This window comes from Entelurus aequoreus, linkage group LG16 (genome assembly GCF_033978785.1).
Source record: "Entelurus aequoreus isolate RoL-2023_Sb linkage group LG16, RoL_Eaeq_v1.1, whole genome shotgun sequence".
In the NCBI taxonomy this organism is placed as follows: Eukaryota; Metazoa; Chordata; class Actinopteri; order Syngnathiformes; family Syngnathidae; genus Entelurus; species Entelurus aequoreus.
Window position 1 is genome coordinate 15,784,300 of NC_084746.1, and position 21,045 is coordinate 15,805,344.

General features: G+C 34.7%; 1 protein-coding gene across 1 annotated transcript in view; it reads left to right on the forward strand.

Moving 5' to 3' along the window:
* Positions 1-21,045, forward strand: part of LOC133630637 (uncharacterized) — a 95,000-nt gene that overhangs the window by 31,811 nt on the left and 42,144 nt on the right. Inside the window, exon 6 of the mRNA XM_062022241.1 lies at positions 4,255-4,364. Within this exon, the coding sequence (XP_061878225.1) occupies positions 4,255-4,364 (110 nt within the window). The remainder of the gene's footprint in view (positions 1-4,254; positions 4,365-21,045) is intronic.

Sequence of the window (21,045 nt, forward strand, 5' to 3'; positions counted from 1 at the left end):
TTTAAAAAAAAATGAATAGAATAAGATAAATAAATTAAGAACATTTTCTTGAAAAAAAAAGAAAGTAAAACAATATAAAAACAGTTACATAGAAACTAGTAATTAATGAAAATGAGTAAAATTAACTTTTAAAGGTTAGTACTATTAGTGGACCAGCAGCACGCACAATCATGTGTGCTTACGGACTGTATCCTTTGCAGACTGTATTGATATATATTGATATATAATGTAGGAACCAGAATATTAATAACAGAAAGAAACAACCCTTTTGTGTGAATGTAAATGGAGGAGGGAGGTTTTTTGGGTTGGTGCACTAATTGTAAGTGTATTTTGTGTTTTTTATGTTGATTTAATAAATTAAAAAAAAAACGATATCAATAATTAAAAAAACGATACCGATAATTTCCGATATTACATTTTAAAGCATTTATCGGCCGATAATATCGGACATCTGTAGTTATATTATTATTCATTTAAACTCACATTCACGCATATTTATATTGACTTTTTGTGCTTTTTTTTTTTTTTTTAAATACACCAAATTATTTAGTGGGGTTTTGAAATAAAAATGGCCCAATCACTGAGAAACAGTTCATTCGTATATTTTAGCTGCAAGTACAAATGTTGTGTGAATATTCATATATGTGTCCACTTAGGCGCTGCAAAATTCTGGTTTGCATTACGTAACAAATGGACAGTGTTGGCGCTAGGAATTTTCAAAATGGGGTCCCAGGGACCCCATCAAGTCATAAAAATGGAGTCCCACAGTAAATTTTTGGGGTCCCACTTTTTTGTAACCGTTTTGAAAACAAATACAATTATAAATGTATGCATTATCCTGTTATAACTCACATTCTATATTCCATCCATCCATCCATCTTCTTCCGCTTATCCGAGGTCGGGTCGCGGGGGCAGCAGCCTAAGCAGGGAAGCCCAGACTTCCCTCTCCATCTTCGTCTAGCTCTTCCCGGGGGATCCCGAGGCGTCCCCAGGCCAGCCGGGAGACAAACTGTAGTCTTCCCATTCTATATTGTGTTTTGAAAAAAGGTTGTCATAAATGTTACTTAATTCATTAAAAAATAATACAAAAGTTAAAAAAAAATGTAATTACGTACGTAAATTTATTCAGTTATAAACATTCATTCACTTTATTCTTCCCTTCATGGATCTAAACTTTGCCGCTGCTGGGAGTTTTTTCCTATTTTTGTATTTAATAAGTTGTAGTTGTGTTTATTTCAGTATAAAAGTGTAAAAAGTTGTTTGCTTCGGTCATGAAATGATGATGATGGTGTGCCAGGGCATACATGCATTTTTTATTCAACGCTTAAATCTGTAGAGCAGGGGTGTCAAACGAGGGCCGGATCAGGCCCGCGAACAGTTTTTATACATCAGATGAGTTTGCTAAGCATAAAAATGAGCTGAAATTTTTGAATGAACGAAACCGCTGTTCTAAATGTGTCCACTAGATGTCGCAATAGCAATTATTTGTATCTTTGTAGATGATTCTATATATGTAAAAAAAAAACAAAAAAAACACATGATGTTAGTGCACCAGTCGAGGAAAATGATCAAACTACATAAATAACATCCTGTAATTTGATTTTGATATTATTTTTTTATCTTGATAGATTTAAGATTAACACCAATGAGTTGACTGATGAACATTATCACATCATTTAATCAGAAAGTATAAATAACGACAAATAAAGATAGAATACTATTAACCACAACATGTAAGTGTAAAAAAAACAACAACAACATTATGATTTGTACATTTTCAGAATTTTCCTGTCTTATTTTTAAACAAATAAAACAATCTGAAGTTGTCTTAATTTTTAAGTTATCGTGCCGTGATTTTACCAGTCCGGCCCACTTGGGAGTAGATTTTTCTCCATGTGGCCCCCGATCTAAAATGAGTTTGTCACCCCTGCTCTAGAGTCTGCATCAAGGTTAGAGTGTCCGCCCTGAGATCGGTAGATCGTGAGTTCAAACCCCGGCCGAGTCATACCAAAGACTATAAAAATGGGACCCGTTACCTCCCTGCTTGGCACTCAGCATCAAGGGTTGGAATTGGGGGTTAAATCACCAAAAACGATTCCCGGGCGTGGCCACCGCTGCTGCTCTCTGCTTCCCTCACCTCCCAGGGGGTGAACAAGGGGATGGGTCAAATTTCACCACACCTAGTGTGTGTGTGACAATCATTGGTACTTTAACTTTAACTTTAACTTAAATTCCAAGTTGTTGTTTTTTTATTTGTTTGTTTTCTGCCCTTTGTGTCAAAGAAAACTATGTTGTTGTTTTTTATGGCAAACACACAAAATATGCAAAATCCGGCACAAAAAATATTTTTCAAAGTGGAATATTTGATGTGAAGTAATGGATAGGTCAATAATTCATTAAAAAAAAACATTGATTTTGATTGAATATTATGTTTTGAGCAATGACAGTTTTAACAGCTTTGTTTTATTAGTCAAAAATTGCAACTTTTTCTAAATTACATTTCACCTGTAAGCTTTTTTATTCCACTCTTGTTATGTTTGTGTTTATTTTAATAGTATTTTTAGAATGTACCGTGGGCCTTTAAAACATGAGCTGGGGGCTGCAAATCCGCATTATACAAACCCCGTTTCCATATGAGTTGGGAAATTGTGTTAGATGTAAATATAAACGGAATACAATGATTTGCAAATCCTTTTCAACCCATATTCAGTTGAATATGCTACAAAGACAACATATTTGATGTTCAAACTGATAAACTTTTTTTTGTTGTTGCAAATAATCATTAACTTTAGAATTTGATGCCAGCAACACGTGACAAAGAAGTTGGGAAAGGTGGCAATAAATACTGATAAAGTTGAGGAATGCTCATCAAACACTTATTTGGAACATCCCACAGGTGAACAGGCAAATTGGGAACAGGTGGGTGCCATGATTGGGTATAAAAGTAGATTCCATGAAATGCTCAGTCATTCACAAACAAGGATGGGGCGAGGGTCACCACTTTGTCAACAAATGTGTGAGCAAATTGTTGAACAGTTTAAGAAAAACCTTTCTCAACCAGCTATTGCAAGGAATTTAGGGATTTCACCATCTACGGTCCGTAATATCATCAAAGGGTTCAGAGAATCTGGAGAAATCACTGCACGTAAGCAGCTAAGCCCGTGACCTTCAATCCCTCAGGCTGTACTGCATCAACAAGTGACATCAGTGTGTAAAGGATATCACCACATGGGCTCAGGAACACTTCAGAAACCCACTGTCAGTAACTACAGTTGGTCGCTACATCTGTAAGTGCAAGTTAAAACTCTCCTACGCAAGGCGAAAACCGTTTATCAACAACACCCAGAAACGCCGTCGGCTTCGCTGGGCCTGAGCTCATCTAAGATGGACTGATACAAAGTGGAAAAGTGTTCTGTGGTCTGACGAGTCCACATTTCAAATTGTTTTTGGAAACTGTGGACGTCGTGTCCTCCGGACCAAAGAGGAAAAGAACCATCCGGATTGTTATAGGCGCAAAGTGGAAAAGCCAGCATCTGTGATGGTATGGGGGTGTATTAGTACCCAAGACATGGGTAACTTACACATCTGTGAAGGCACCATTAATGCTGAAAGGTACATACAGGTTTTGGAGCAACATATGTTGCCATCCAAGCAACGTTACCATGGACGCCCCTGCTTATTTCAGCAAGACAATGCCAAAGTGTGGGTACTAGACTGGCCTGCCTGTAGTCCAGACCTGTCTCCCATTGAAAATGTGTGGCGCATTATGAAGCCTAAAATACCACAACGGAGACCTCCGGACTGTTGAACAACTTAAGCTGTACATCAAGCAAGAATGGGAAAGAATTCCACCTGAGAAGCTTCAAAAATGTGTCTCCTCAGTTCCCGAACGTTTACTGAGTGTTGTTAAAAGGAAAGGCCATGTAACACAGTGGTGAACATGCCCTTTCCCAACTACTTTGGCACGTGTTGCAGTCATGAAATTCTAAAGTTAATTATTATTTGCAAAAAAAAATAAAGTTTATGAGTTTGAACATCAAATATCTTGTCTTTGTAGTGCATTCAATTGAATATGGGTTGAAAAGGATTTGCAAATCATTGTATTCCGTTTATATTTACATCTAACACAATTTCCCAACTCATATGGAAACTGGGTTTGTATAGCAATGCGTAAAAAGACACAAAAAATGTGTTAACGCCAACTGTGCAAGCAAGACGGCAGCAAGGAATGATGTTTGTGTGTTTCTGTTGCAGGACCCTGCTTTCCTGGAGAAGAAACAACGTTGTGACTACTTGAAAGCTAAACTGAGCCACATAAAAAACAGAATACAAGCTTATGACCAGGAAACTCTCAGACTAAACAAATAGCGTCATACTTGTTGTTGTTGTTGTTGTTGTTGTTGTTGTGTTCAAATATTTATTTTCCCGTAGTCTTCGCCTGTGACGTGTATGACACAACTTGTTTCAACAGGTTCAACAAAGTCTGTACAATTTTTATGAAGTCAACATTCATTTAAAAAACAATATGGGTAGTTTTATTTTTACAAAAGTATTAAATGTGATTTTTTTATGACAATGTACAGTAACTTTTTTTTGTATTACTTGCACTGAATACTTGTCTATTGCAACTAGGGCTGGGCGATATGGCCTTTTATTAATATCTCGATATTTTTTAGACCATGTCACGATATGTATCTCAACATTTTGCCTTAAAATGAACACTTGATGCATATAATCACAGCAGTAAGATGATTCTATGTGTCTACATTAAAACATTCTTGTTCATACTGCATTAATATATGCCCATTTTAAACTTTCATGCAGAGAGGGAAATCACAACTAAGTCAATTGACCAAAAGTGTATTTATTAAACAGTTATTAAGCAGTGGCACAAACATTCATGTCATTTCCAAAACAGAAAGTGCAAGATTGTCAGAGACATTTTAAAACAAGCTATTAGTGCACTTTTGTGCATGATGTCACTAAGACGACATATCAAAACAACACTGAATTAAAGTGCACTTTTTGTACAGAACGCCACAACAATAGTTTAAAACAAATAAAGTGCACTTTTGTGCATGATGTCACTAAGACGACATATCAAAACAACACTGAATTAAAGTGCACTTTTTGTACAGAACGCCACAACAATAGTTTCAAACAAATAAAGTGCACTTTTGTGCATGATGTCACACAAGATATTTCAAGAACTGTCAAATAAAAATGAGCTGCATAATAGGAAATCAACTAGTATATGTGGTAGGTTCCTGCGGACGTTATCTCCTTCTGTTGTTGACTATTTTTTTCATACGGTGTTGATGTGGAAATTGTTGCTTGGGCATTTTTTTGGGGTGTAGCACGGTCCGTAGATGTTGACATGCGGAGTTTCAAGCACTCTTCATTCTCTAGCGGGTGACTTTTCAAATGATGCTACAAATTAGCAGTAATGCTACTTTTTGTAGCAACGCTTTTGCCGCATACTTGACATATTACTGTTCAACATCTTCCCGCTTAAAGCCAAACCACCGCCAGACGATGGACCCCCTGCTGTTTTTCTTGGGAATTAATTCTTCTTCCTTCATTTTGTTACCAGATTGGCACCTTCTTTCTCTCGTATTACCGCTACCATTGCTAATGTTACCCATGCTGCTACCTCTCTGCTCCGCGGGATCTTATGACGTTGCACGCGCGACAGTATGTGACGTATGTAAGAAGGTGCGCTTGTTTTATGTCTCTGTGAGAAGGAGAGACAAGAAAGAGTGAGAAGAGCATGTAGTGTAATGCCCGCAGCTAAAAGCAACTGCGTGAGAACGTATACTCAAATATCACAGTATAGTCATTTTCTATATCGCACAGAGACAAACCCGCCATATATCGAGTATATTCCATATATCGCCCAGCCCTAATTGCAACCACTTCAAAGGTGGTTGGTTAGGTAATCATTTACTGTTTTTTTTTTACTTATTGACATCAAATGTCTGCATATTACTGTAAGTGACAGTGAAATAAACTTTACGACTGAACCTTGAGACTTGTCAGTCAGTAATATGTTTTTACAAGTGTAATGTTTTTACAAGTGACACAAATCCTGCATAGAAACTTGTGGTCATGTGACCAGTAGTTGACATTTGTGGCATATATCATACTTTAAATATATAATCCTGACATATTCATTCCAGTGGACACATGCTCAATGCGGCATTGATCCGGTACCAAGTAAATACAGCGGGAGTATTGCTGATACTGACAGGATATCAATACTTTTTCATTTTTAATCATCTGTGCCCCTTAAAGGCCTACTGAAAGCCACTACTACCGACCACGCAGTCTGATGGTTTATATATCAATGATGAAATCTTAACATTGCAACACATGCCAATACGGCCGGGTTAACTTGTAAAGTGCAATTTTAAATTTTCCGCTAAACTTCCGGTTGAAAACGTGTATGTATGATGACGTTTGCGCGTGACGTCAATGGTTGAAACGGAAGTATTCGGACACATTGTATCCAATACAAAAAGCTTGGTTTTCATCGCAAAATTCCACAGTATTCTGGACATCTGTGTTGGTGAATCTTTTGCAATTTGTTTAATGAACAATGAAGACTGCAAAGAAGAAAGTTGTAGGTGGGACAAACCACGCAACACAACCAGGAGGACTTTGAGTTGGATAGCAGACGCGCTATCCGACGCTAGCCGCCGACCGCATGGATGATCGGGTGAAGTCCTTCGTCGCTCCGTCGATCGCTAGAACCCAGGTGAGCACGGGTGTTGATGAGCAGATGAGGGCTGGCTGGCGTAGGTGGATAGCTAATGTTTTTAGCATAGCTCTGTGAGGTCCCGTTGCTAAGTTAGCTTCAATGGCGTCGTTAGCAACAGCATTGTTAAGCTTCGCCAGGCTGGAAAGCATTAACCGTGTGGTTACAGGTTCATGGTTTAATAGTATTGTTGATTTTCTGTCTATCCTTCCAGTCAGGGGTTTATTTCTTTTGTTTCTATCTGCAGTTAAGCCCGATGCTATCACGTTAGCTCCGTAGCTAAAGTGGTTCACCGATGTATTGTCGTGGAGATAAAAGTCACTGTGAATGTCCATTTCGCGTTCTCGACTCTCATTTTCAAGAGAATATAGTATCCGAGGTGGTTTAAAATACAAATCCGTGATCCACAATAGAAAAAGGAGAGAGTGTGGAATCCAATGAGCTCTTGTACCTAAGTTACGGTCAGAGCGAAAAAAGATGCGTCCTGCACTCCCCTCTAGTCCTTCACTCTCACGTTCCTCATCCACGAATCTTTCATCCTGGCTCAAATTAATGGGGTAATCGTCGCTTTCTCGGTCCGAATCGCTCTCGCTGCTGGTGTAAACAATGGGGAAATGTGAGGAGCCCTTCAACCTGCGACGTCACGCTACTTCCGGTACAGGCAAGGCTTTTTTTTATCAGCGACCAAAAGTTGCAAACTTTATCGTCGATATTCTCTACTAAATCCTTTCAGCAAAAATATGGCAATATCGCGAAATGATCAAGTATGACACATAGAATGGATCTGCTATCCCCGTTTGAATAAAAAAAAAATTCATTTCAGTAGGCCTTTAATACAGTGCGGCCGGAAAGTATTCACAGCGGTTCACTTTTCCCACATTTTGTTATGTTACGGCCTTATTCCAAAATGGAATACATTCACTTTTGTCCTCAAAATTCTACACACAATACCCCATAATGGCAATGCGAAAAGTTGGTGTTGTTTTAATTTTTGCAAAAACATTACATGTAGCTGTAAGCTTCGTCTACTTACAGTCTCACAGATTCACGCTGGAAGCCAGTTGCGCAGATGACAGGGTTTTTAATATGTTTTCACAGTTCTCCAAGAGATACTTTTGTGTTGACTTTTCAGTCGCTCCAATCCTCCTGTTCCTCCTGCACCCGGCCGCTCGCTGTTAAAGACAACAGATGATTAGATTAACACGTACCACCTGTGCAATCTTAATCATCTGCCAGCTGTGTCTCGCCGTCAGCACATGCCACGCCCCCGTCTGATGGCGCTCTGTTTCCAGCACCCTGGACAGAGGCGGTGACCTTTTGTCCTGCAAGTGCGCTGATCACATTCCCTTTCCACAGTAGCAATGTACAGAGACATTCTGGATGCAAACCAACGCTTCCCATCCAACCTGATGTGTTGCAAAGAGGAATGGGTGAAAGTGGCCAAAGATAGGTGTGCCAAGCTTGTGGCATCGTATTCAAAAAGACTTGAGGCTGGAATTGCTGCCAAAGGTGCATCAACTAAGTATTGAGCAACTGCTGTAAATACTTACATCCGTGTGGTTTTCTTTTGTTATTTGTAATAAACTTGCATTTGAAGATTTTTTATTTTTTTTTATTGTCATTATGGGGTATTGTCTGTAGAATTTTGAGGACAAAACTGAATGTATTCCATTCTATAATAAGGCTGTAAAATAACAAAATGTGGAACAAGCAAAGTGCTGTAAATACTTTGCGGATACACTGTATTCCTCACACACACCTCGTCAGCCAGAGAATAAGAAGACCAACATTTAACGACTTTTTGGACACTTTTAGCTCTCAACGTGTCCTGCTATGGTCCCCTCAACCATCTAAGAAGACTCGCAGGCGGAGTTTGTCTTGTTTATGACATAAAATATTACAAAAAGAAGCAAAAGCAAAAAAGTTTAATTGTATTTATTACTTTTTTTTTTATTGCTTTATACCGGTATGTTTTTTGACCACTTGTTGTCTTTCAAAACAGTAATCCTGTTTTTATGGTGGAAAAAAAGGCAGCTCAGTTGTCAGAATTTTACTGTAAAATTTACATTACTTTAAATTAAAAAAAAATGCAATTTTACAGTAATATTTTGGCACCAGTTGTTGGCAAATCAACAACTGTAGATTTTTCGGTGTATTACTGTAAATGCCAAAACAGCACCACAGTTTATTAGAGTAAAAAAAAGTACTGTTTTTTTTTTTTCATTTAGAGAAAAGTGCTGTAAAAACCACAGTAAATTTCACAATTTTACCATGAAATCTATTGCTATTTTTACATTTCACAATTTGATGGATAACTTGCTTTGAAATCTGTAGATGATAGTACTTTATTGATTCATTCAGGAGAGTTCCCTCAGGAAAATTTAAATTCCAGCAGCAGTGTACAGATTTGAGATATAATTAAAAATAATTTAAAAAGTAAATAATGGAGGTATGAATGGAAATAAAATAGAAAATAAGAATAAATATAAAAAGTAACAATGATAATAAAAATATAACAGTACAAATACGAATATAACAAGAGAAACTAGGCAGTAGTGACCATGTTATGAAGAGGAAATAAAATATATTATTATTATTAGTAGTAGTATTTATTTATATTTTAAAAATGGTTTGAATATTTGATAATATATTTTTGCATAATTAGACAATATTTTAAGTTAACATAATTTGCGATTATATGGAGTACTTTTTTTTTTCCCTCCCAAAATTGAAAGAAAGAATACTTTTAGTAAGAAACTTTATTGATACATATTATTTCCAGACTTTCGAGAGCCAAATAAAATATATTATTATTATTAGTATTTATTTCTATTTTTTTTAAATGGTTTGAATGTTTGATAATATATTTTAGCATAATTAGACAATATTTAAGTTAACATAATTTGCGATTACATGGAGTACTTTTTTTTTCCCTCCCAAAATTGAAAGAAAGAATACATTTAGTAAAAAACTTTATTGATACATATTATTTCCAGGCTTTCGAGAGCCAAATAAAATATATTATTAGTAGTAGTATTTATTTCTATTCAAAAAATGGTTTGAATGTTTGATAATATATTTTTGCATATTTAGACACTATTTTAAGTTAACATAATTTGCAATTACATGGAGTACTTTTTTTTTTTCTCCCAAAATTTAAAGAAATAATACATTTAGTAAGAAACTTTATTGATACATATTATTTCTAGGCTTTCGAGGGCCAAATAAAATATATTATTATTAGTAGTATTTATTTCTATTTAAAAAATGGTTTGAATGTCTGATAATATATTTTAGCATAATTAGACAATATTTAAGTTAACATGATTTGCGATTACATGGAGTACTTTTTTATTTTTTTTCTCCCAAAATAGAAAGAAATAATACATGTAGTAAGAAACCTTATTGATACATATTATTTCCAGGCTTTCGAGGGCCAAATAACATATTATTTTTATTAGTATTTATTTCTATTTTAAAAATGGTTTGAACATTTGATAATATATTTTAGCATAATTAGACAATATTTAAGTTAACATAATTTGCGAGTACATGGAGTACTTTTTTTTTTTTCTTGCAAAATTGAAAGTAAGAATACATTTAGTAAGAAACTTTATTGATACATATTATTTCCAGGCTTTCGCAGGCCAAATAAAATATATTATTATTATTATTATTTATTTCTATTAAAAAAATGGTTTGAATGTTTGATAATATATTTTTGCATAATTAGACAATATTTTAAGTTAACATAATTTGCGATTACATGGAGTACTTTTTTTTTTCCCTCCCAAAATTGAAAGAAAGAATACTTTTAGTAAGAAACTTTATTGATACATATTATTTCCAGGCTTTCGAGGGCCAAATAAAATATATTATTATTATTAGTATTTATTTCTATTCAAAAATGGTTTGAATGTTTGATAATATATTTTTGCATAATTAGACAATATTCAAGTTAACATAATTTGCGATTACATGGAGTACTTTTTTTTTTCCCCTCCCAAAATTGAAAGAAAGAATACATTTAGTAAGAAACTTTATTGATACATATTATTTCCAGGCTTTAGAGGGCCAAATAAAATGAGGTGGCGGGCCACATCTGGCCCCCGGGCCTTGAGTTTGACGCCTGTGTCGTAGATAGTCATACATTTTACATTAAACTACTTTAATTAAATTAATTTGGACTGAATACAAAAATGACAAATTAACAGTGGCACCATTATTCGTCAGAAAAACAATTGCCCGGGAAACCAGCTAGCTAGCTCTCACTGTCTCCAGCTGTGGGTGTGTTCCATTTCATTTACCTGACCTGTGCACTAGTTTCCTAGGTGTAAGTGGACGTGGAGGGTTTGGCTTGACTGGGTATCCACTCCACGCTGACACACAACCAGTAGTCTACAAGTCCACGCTGTGTCATGAACATGTTTTTGTCGACACGAACCAGCACCGAAATGGCTTAAAGAGGACGCTGCGTGTTGGGAGAGGAGACCCGGCAAACTAAACGGAATGGGGCCAATGTTGACTCCGAACAACACGCTAGCTTGTGGGTAAGTTTTATTCTGCCTTGTTTTCTGGTTTAATGTTGTAATTTAGTTTTACATTTATGTAGCTTTGTGTATGCTTTTTGGTTAAAATCCCTCAGTAGGCTCCAGTTGACATATTCAAACTTTAACCACAATAACAAACACGTTATTAAATAATTACGTTTTACTGAGCATTATTATTGTGTGTTGGATTGTATCATAAAGTGCAAGTGTACTTAATGTGTTGGCTAGTATTGTTGGCAAACTACAGTAAGGAGACTCAAATTGTATTTTTAGACACTTATTAAAGTAACGTAATTGACAATTTCATTACACTGATATGCTGTAAGTGTAAATGAAGGAGGCATGAGACCAGGGTCCCCAAACTACGGCCCGCGGCCCAAGTAAAAAAACAAAAAACATTAATTTTTATTTTTGTTATTATTATTATTGTTTTAATGTGTCCTTTCTAATCCATTTTCTACCACTTGTTACTCTCGGTGTCTCCTAGCCGCTCAGGCAAATCATATTGTCGAAAAATGCATTTTCCCATCGATAACGTGACATAGTGCACTCTCTTTCAGTCAATTAGTGCACGAGGAATATATATATATATATATATATATATATATATATATATATATATATATATATATATATATATATATATATATATATATATATATATATATATATATATATATATATATATATATATACTACCGTTCAAAAGTTTGGGGTCACATTGAAATGTCCTTATTTTTTAAGGAAAAGCACTGTACTTTTCAATGAAGATAACTTTAAACTAGTCTTAACTTTGCTAATGTGGTAAATGACTATTCTAGCTGCAAATGTCTGGTTTTTGGTGCAATATCTACATAGGTGTATAGAGGCCCATTTCCAGCAACTATCACTCCAGTGTTCTAATGGTACAATGTGTTTGCTCATTGGCTCAGAAGGCTAATTGATGATTAGAAAACCCTTGTGCAATCATGTTCACACATCTGAAAACAGTTTAGCTCGTTACAGAAGCTACAAAACTGACCTTCCTTTGAGCAGATTGAGTTTCTGGAGCATCACATTTGTGGGGTCAATTAAACGCTCAAAATGGCCAGAAAAAGAGAACTTTCATCTGAAACTCGACAGTCTATTCTTGTTCTTAGAAATGAAGGCTATTCCACAAAATTGTTTGAGTGACCCCAAACTTTTGAACGGTAGTGTGTGTATATATATATATATGTATATATATATATGTGTGTGCGTGTGTATATATATATACATATATATACACACACACATATATATATATATATATGTGTGTATATATATATATATATGTGTGTGTGTGTGTGTGTGTGTATATATATACACACTTAAATAAATTAACAGAAGTAGTGTGTATATATATATATGTATATATATATATGTGTGTGCGTGTGTATATATATATACATTTATATATACACACACACATATATATATATATATATATATATATATATATATATATATATATATATATATATATATATATATATATATATATATATATATATATATGTGTATATATATATATATGTGTGTGTGTGTGTGTGTATATATATACACACTTAAATAAATTACCAGAAGTAGCCAATTTGCTCAATTTACCTTTAACTCTGTTATTACTAATAATTAATGATATTTATCTTTGTGGAAACACTGATCATCTTAATGATTTCTCACAATAAATATATATAGAAACAGATAAATATCAATATGCAACACTTTATTTTTATATTTTCTCTAAGTGCACATTTTTCAAATTGAACATTTTCAAATGATCACTTCTAAGACAGTCTTGTGAAATCACAATATCCCATTTTAACTAGCTAGCCACTAACATTTTTTAACAAATCATGAATTACTTTGCACCATGTTTGTACAAATAATAACTCATGTAAAATACAAATGTAAACTCTCAAATTTTTAAATCATGTCACACTTTGAACTGGACACCAAATCTGTTATCTGTTTCTTTGTGGGAAGCCTGGCATTGCATGCTGTTAACTAGTGTGTTGTACTCTGGTGTGTAACTTGACACTGCAACTCTGAGTGAGTCTTGCAGATGTGCATCAGTGAGGCGTGTTCTGTGTTTGTTCTTGATGAAGTTCATGTCAGAAAAGGCTGATTCACAAAGATAAGATTTTTCCTCATTGTTTGCGGAACCTTCTTAATCTTTTGGACATATTTTCACAGCAATCTGGCCTTAAGCTTAATTATGATAAATGTAAAATGTTAAGGATCGGAAATCTAAAGGGAACGTCCTTTCGAATGGAATGCAAAGTGCCCGTTTTGTGGACAGATGGACCAGTTAACATACTTGGTGTTGTCCCAGAAAATCTGGAAGATCTAGGCTCAGTAAATTATGATAATCGACAAAGAAAGCTGGACAAAAGTATGCAATTACGGAAAGGGAAATCCCTAACCTTGTATGGTAAAATGTCTATTGCCAACTCGTTAATTATTCCTCAATTTATTTATTAGTTTTTGTCATTACCAGCTCCATCACAAAACTTTTTTAAGATTTATGAGCGGAGGGTCTTCGATTTTGTCTGGAACGGCAAACCAGAAAAGATTAAAAGAAAGTTTTGTACAAAGAGTATGAATATGGGGGCCTGAAACTTCTCAACCTTGAAGCTATGTGTCTGTCTTTAAAAGCATCAATTGTTCCAAATATGTATTTAAACATTGAGTGGTACACAAATGTCCTGTTGGACAAAAAACATGTACTGTATCAGAAGAAATTGTATCCTTTTTTACAAGTGATCCCCTCCCAGAGAGTCTTTTGGGAAACATGGCAGGGTTCATAAAGGAAACAATCCACTCATAGTGGTGTTTTCAATTTTATGTGCCAGAAAAAAGAGACGATATTTTGCAGCAGTTAATATGGATGAACTCTAATATTGTAATAGATGGAAAGCCTTTCTTTTGGAAAAATATGTTTGAAAGAGGAATCATTTTTGTCAATGATATTATCACTGAGAATGGTAAAATTATGAAGTATGATGAATTTAGAGCTATGTATGGTGATGCTTGCTCAAGCTTTTCATTTTATCAACTAACTGGAGTAATTGGGAAAAGATGGAAACAAATAACTAATTATGGAACTACTAAATTATTATTTTGTAAACCTCTAATAAGAAATTCTAGGTGGCAAAAAGGAACTAAAATAAATAGAAAAATATATAATTTTTATTTAATAAAGAAATCTTTGAAGGCTGCCTCATACAACACAAATGGAAAATGGGAGGACTTTTTTGACTGCCCGTTGCCATGGGATGCCATATTCAAACTAATCTATAAAACCACTATCGATGTGCAAAATCGTTATTTTCAAATTAAAATTATTTATAACTTCTTACCCACAGGGAAAATGTTAAAATTATGGAATATGACAGAGTCAGATGATTGCCGATTTTGTTGTCAGGAGCCTGAATCCACCCTGCATTTGTTTTGGTATTGTCATATTGTGTCTTTGTTTTGGGTGGAAGTTGAAAAAATGTGTTTAAGGATTGGTTTGTTTATGAAGCTTAATGTGGTTTCTGTTATTTTAGGAGAGTTCATTGACAATCATGATTTAGTCAATTTAATTATAGTACTCGGTAAAATTTTTATTTTTAAGGCCAAAAACAGATATTCACTTAGTATTACTTTCTTTAAAACATTTATTCAGTATTTTCTAATTTTAGAAAGTTACATGGTTGAAAACGATAATGATGCCAAAAAACATTTAAAAAAAGATGAGAAGTCCTCAAAGGCTTATTTTGAAAGTATAATTATGTTTATAGATTATATGATATCTGTTGTTGTGTTCCCCTCATTTGAGTGACCTGGACATAATCTGGACTGTACATAAATGCTTATTTTGAAAATGTAATTTTGTTTATAAATTATATGCAATCTGTTGTGTTCCCTAATTTGTTTCTGTGTACATGAATGAAGGTGTGTGTTGCTGAGTCCGACTTGGACATTATCTGGACTGGGCCTGGTTTAAAAAACCCTTTAAGCAAATCTAATTTCATTGACAACCTGGTCTGTTGAAGATAAGGCCCTTTTTTTAAAAATAAAATAAAATAAGATAAATAAATAAAAAACATTTTCTTGGAAAAAAAAGAAAGTAAAACAATATAAAAATAATTACATTAAAAAATAGTAATGAATGAAAATGTTAGTGGACCAGCAGCCTGTACAATCGTGTGTGCTTCAGGGACTGTGTCCCTTGCAGATGTGTTGTCTATGTTGTGGGAACCAGAATATTGGTAGCAGAAAGAAATAACCCCTTTTGTGTGAGTGGGTGTGGATGAGTGTGCATGGGGGAGGTTGTTTGGGTTGATGCACTGATTGAAAGTGTATCTTGTGTTTTTTCTATGTAGATTTAATTTAAAAAAAAATAAAATAAAATAATTTATTTTTTATTTATTTTTTTAGAACAGGCCCGCGGGCGACTCATCTGGTCCTTACGGGCGACCTGGTGCCCGCAGGCACCGCGTTGGTGACCCCTGATATATACACACACACACACACACACACACACATATATATATATATATATATATATATATATATATATATATATATATATATATATATATATATATATATATATATATATATATATATATATATATATATATATATATATATATATGTGTGTGTATGTATATATATATATATATATGTATATACAGCCCAGCTCCCGACCAAATTGTTTCAACCCAATTGGACATTAGACAAACGTGTGTGCGTGTTGCTCAACTACAATGCACTTTGTGTGTGTGCACAGAGATGATTCTGTACAGTCCGCCAGTAGACCTCACGCGTGGCCGCCCTTGACTCTCAACTGTCTGCAGTGTGAATTATTAAAGTCTCTTGGTTTGAGTTGCACACCAGTAATGACTTGCGGGGTCAGCGATACCTGAGAGCAGGTTCAGGCACGGGCCGAGGTCAACCAAGACTGAGCATGACGTGCATGCTGGAACACAACATGGAAATAAAAACTGTATCAGCACCCCCAAATCTACATTTGTTTCAGATGTTGACATTTTGTGTGCATTTGCATGGACAGACAGATGTTTTTTGTGTGGAGGTGAGTGGGTAGGATTCCATTATGCTTGTATGTGAATGGACAAACAGCTGTTTGCCTTGCGAATGTATGTAAACGATCAGGCATCCATTATGGGTCATGCGTTATATGACTGGACAGACAATTTGTGTGGAGGTGATTGGATGTTAATCTTTGCATTATGTTTGTATATGAACGGACAGAGAGATGTTTGCATTATGTTTGTATGCGAATAGACAAACGTACGTTTGCATTATGTTTGTGTCTGGATGGAGAGACTGCTGTCTAAATAATGTTTGTATGTAGATGGACAAACATATGTTTGCATGTGACTGGACAGACAGCTGTTTACCTCAGGGATGTATGGAAATGAGCAAAAAGGTTTGTATGTGAATGAATGGACACAAAAATATGTGTGTGTGCGTGGACAAATATAAATTATGTATCATGTGTTATGCGTCACACGTTATGTGCATATATGAATGGACAGACAATTGTTTGCATTTTGTGTGGAGGTAATTGTAGAGACAGATTTTCCATTGCTTGTATGTGAATGGAAAGACTGATACTTACATTAGTCCTTCTTGGAAATGGACAAAACGTTATTTGTATGTGACTAGACAAACAGCTATTTACCTCATAGATGTATGTGAATGAACTAAAAGATGTTTGTATGTGACGGAACCTAAAGCTGTTTAACTAATGGGTGTATGTGAATGGACAAAAATATGTTTGCATGTGACTGGACAGACAGCTGTTTACCTCAGGGATGTATGGAAATGAACAAAAAGGTGTTTGTATGTGAATGAATAGACACAAAAATATGTATGTGTGCATGGACAAATATACATTATGTATCTTGTGTTATGCGTCACACGTTATGTGCATATATGAATGGACAGACAACTGTTTGCATTTTGTGTGGAGGTAATTGTAGAGACAGATTTTTCCATTGCTTGTATGTGAATGGAGAGACTGATACTTACATTAGTCCTTCTTGGAAATGGACAAAACGTTATTTGTATGTGACTAGACAAACAGCTGTTTACATCATAGATGTATGTGAATGAACTAAAAGATGTTTGTATGTGACGGAACCTAAAGCTGTTTAACTAATGGGTGTATGTGAATGGACAAAAAGATGTTTGTATGTCATTGACCTAAAGCTGTTTACCTTATGGATGTATGTGAATAGACAAAAATGTTTATTTGTCACTGGACAAACAGCTTTTTACATTATGGATAAATGTGAATGGGGAAAAATATGTTTGTGCGTGAATGGACCATTTGCCAAGGAAAGGTATGTGAATGGACAGATATGCATTATATAGCATGCGTTTTGCATCAAACGTTATGGTAATTGGAGAGACAGATTTTTCCATTGTTTGTATGTGCATGGAGAGACAGGAGGTTACATTAGTTTTGCATGTAAATGGACAAAACCTTTTTATTTGACAGAAACGGCACCTGCTTTCACCTAATAGATGTATGTGAATGGACAAAAATATGTTTGTATGTGGCTGGACAGACCGATGTTTACCTTATGGATATATGTAAATGGACAAAAATATTTTTATATGTGACTGGACAGACAACTGTTTACCTTATGGATGCATGTGAATGGACAAAAATATGTTTGTATGTGGCTGGACAGACCGATGTTTACCTTATGGATATATGTAAATGGCCAAAAATATTTTTATATGTGACTGGACAGACAACTGTTTACCTTATGGATATATATGAATGGACAAAAATATGTATCTATGTGACTGGACAGACACCTGAATACCTTATGGACAGTGGTTAGGCTTTGGTATGTAAAAATAAAGTTAAAGTACTTATTTGGTTTACAGCTATGTGGTTATTATGCTGTTTGTTACTTATGTAAGTTATGTTGCAGCTATTTAAATTAGTTTTGTCAATTTGTTCTGGCCTGAAATAAATTGGCCCTTTGAAACATATCTTTGTCTTTGTGTGCTGTATGTAGAGCACATTGCTTAGCAGAGTTCAGTGATGCAAATGCATGTCAAGTTGATCAACAGATTGTATTATTCTCCAGTGCAATAACAGTACTGAAATGAAGGCTAAAAGGGCATTAATGGGAGCTCTTAAAAAAGAAGAAGAAAAAAATAAGTAACTAAATAGACTTTTCACAGTGACGCATTACTTTTTGGTGTAAGTAACTGAGTTAGTAACTGAGTTACTTTTGAAATAAAGTAACTAGTAACTGTAACTAGTTACTGGTTTTCAGTAACTAACCCAACACTGCTTATGGATGTACGTAAATGGACAAAAATATGTGTGTATGTGACTGGACAGACACCTGAATACCTTGTGTGTACTAAATGATATCAACAACTGTAGAAATGACTAGACTGATGTAAACAGTGTGTACTAATTTATAACAACTATAGAAATGACTAGACTGATGTAAACAGTGTGTACTAAATTATATCAACAACTGTAGAAATGACTAGACTGATGTAAACAGTGTGTACTAAATGATATCAACAACTGTAGAAATGATTAGATTGATGGAAACAGTGTGTACTAAACGATATCAACAACTGTAGAAATGACTAGACTGATGTAAACAGTGTGTACTAAATGATATCAACAACTGTAGAAATGACTAGAATGATGTAAACAGTGTGTACTAAACAATATCAACAACTGTAGAAATGATTAGATTGATGTAAACAGTGTGTACTAAACGATATCAACAACTGTAGAAATGACTAGACAGATGTAAACAGTGAGTACCAAATGATATCAACAACTGTAGAAATGACTAGACTGATGTAAACAGTGTGTACTAAATGATATCAACAACTGTAGAAATGACTAGACTGATGTAAACAGTGTGTACTAAATGATATCAACAACTGTAGAAATGACTAGACTGATGTAAACAGTGTGTACTAAATTATATCAACAACTGTAGAAATGACTAGACTGATGTAAACAGTGAGTACTAAATGATATCAACAACTGTAGAAATTATTAGATTGATGGAAACAGTGTGTACTAAACGATATCAACAACTGTAGAAATGACTAGACTGATGTAAACAGTGTGTACTAAATGATATCAACAACTGTAGAAATGACTAGAATGATGTAAACAGTGTGTACTAAACAATATCAACAACTGTAGAAATGACTAGAATGATGTAAACAGTGTGTACTAAACGATATCAACAACTGTAGAAATGACTAGACAGATGTAAACAGTGAGTACCAAATGATATCAACAACTGTAGAAATGACTAGACTGATGTAAACAGTGTGTACTAAATGATATCAACAACTGTAGAAATGACTAGACTGATGTAAACAGTGTGTACTAAATGATATCGACAACTGTAGAAATGACCAGAATGATGTAAACAGCAAGTACTAAATGATATCACCAACTGTAGAAATGACTAGACTGATGTAAACAGTGTGTACTAAATTATATCAACAACTGTAGAAATGACTAGACTGATGTAAACAGTGAGTACTAAATGATATCAACAACTGTAGAAATGATTAGATTGATGGAAACAGTGTGTACTAAACGATATCAACAACTGTAGAAATGACTAGACTAATGTAAACAGTGTGTACTAAATGATAACAACTGTAGAAATGACTAGAATTATGTAAACAGTGTGTACTAAACAATATCAACAACTGTAGAAATGATTAGATTGATGTAAACAGTGTGTACTAAACGATATCAACAACTGTAGAAATGACTAGACAGATGTAAACAGTGAGTACCAAATGATATCAACAACTGTAGAAATGACTAGAATGATGTAAACAGCGAGTACTAAACAATATCAACAACTGTAGAAATGATTAGATTGATGGAAACAGTGTGTACTAAACGATATCAACAACTGTAGAAATGACTAGACTGATGTAAACAGTGTGTACTAAATGATATCAACAACTGTAGAAATGAATAGAATGATGTAAACAGTGTGTACTAAACAATATCAACAACTGTAGAAATGATTAGATTGATGTAAACAGTGTGTACTAAACGATATCAACAACTGTAGAAATGACTAGACAGATGTAAACAGTGAGTACCAAATGATATCAACAACTGTATAAATGACTAGACTGATGTAAACAGTGTGTACTAAATGATATCAACAACTGTAGAAATTACTAGACTGATGTAAACAGTGTGTACTAAATGATATCAACAACTGTAGACATGACAAAACTGATGTAAACAGTGTGTACTAAATGATATCAACAACTGTAGAAATGACTACCTGAGGTAAACAGTGTGTACTAATTGATAACAACTATAGACAGGACTAGACTGATGTAAACAGTGTGTACTAATTGATATCAACAACTGTAGAAATGACTACCTGAGGTAAACAGTGTGTACTAATGGATAACAACGGCGTGGCGAAGTTGGTAGAGTAGCCGTGCCAGTAATCGGAGGGTTGCTGGTTACTGGGGTTCAATCCCCACCTTCTACCATCCTAGTCACGTCCGTTGTGTCCTTGGGCAAGACACTTCACCCTTGCTCCTGATGGCTGCTGGTTAGCGCCTTGCATGGCAGCTCCCGCCATCAGTGTGTGAATGTGTGTGTGAATGGATGAATGTGGAAATACTGTCAAAGCGCTTTGAGTACCTTGAAGG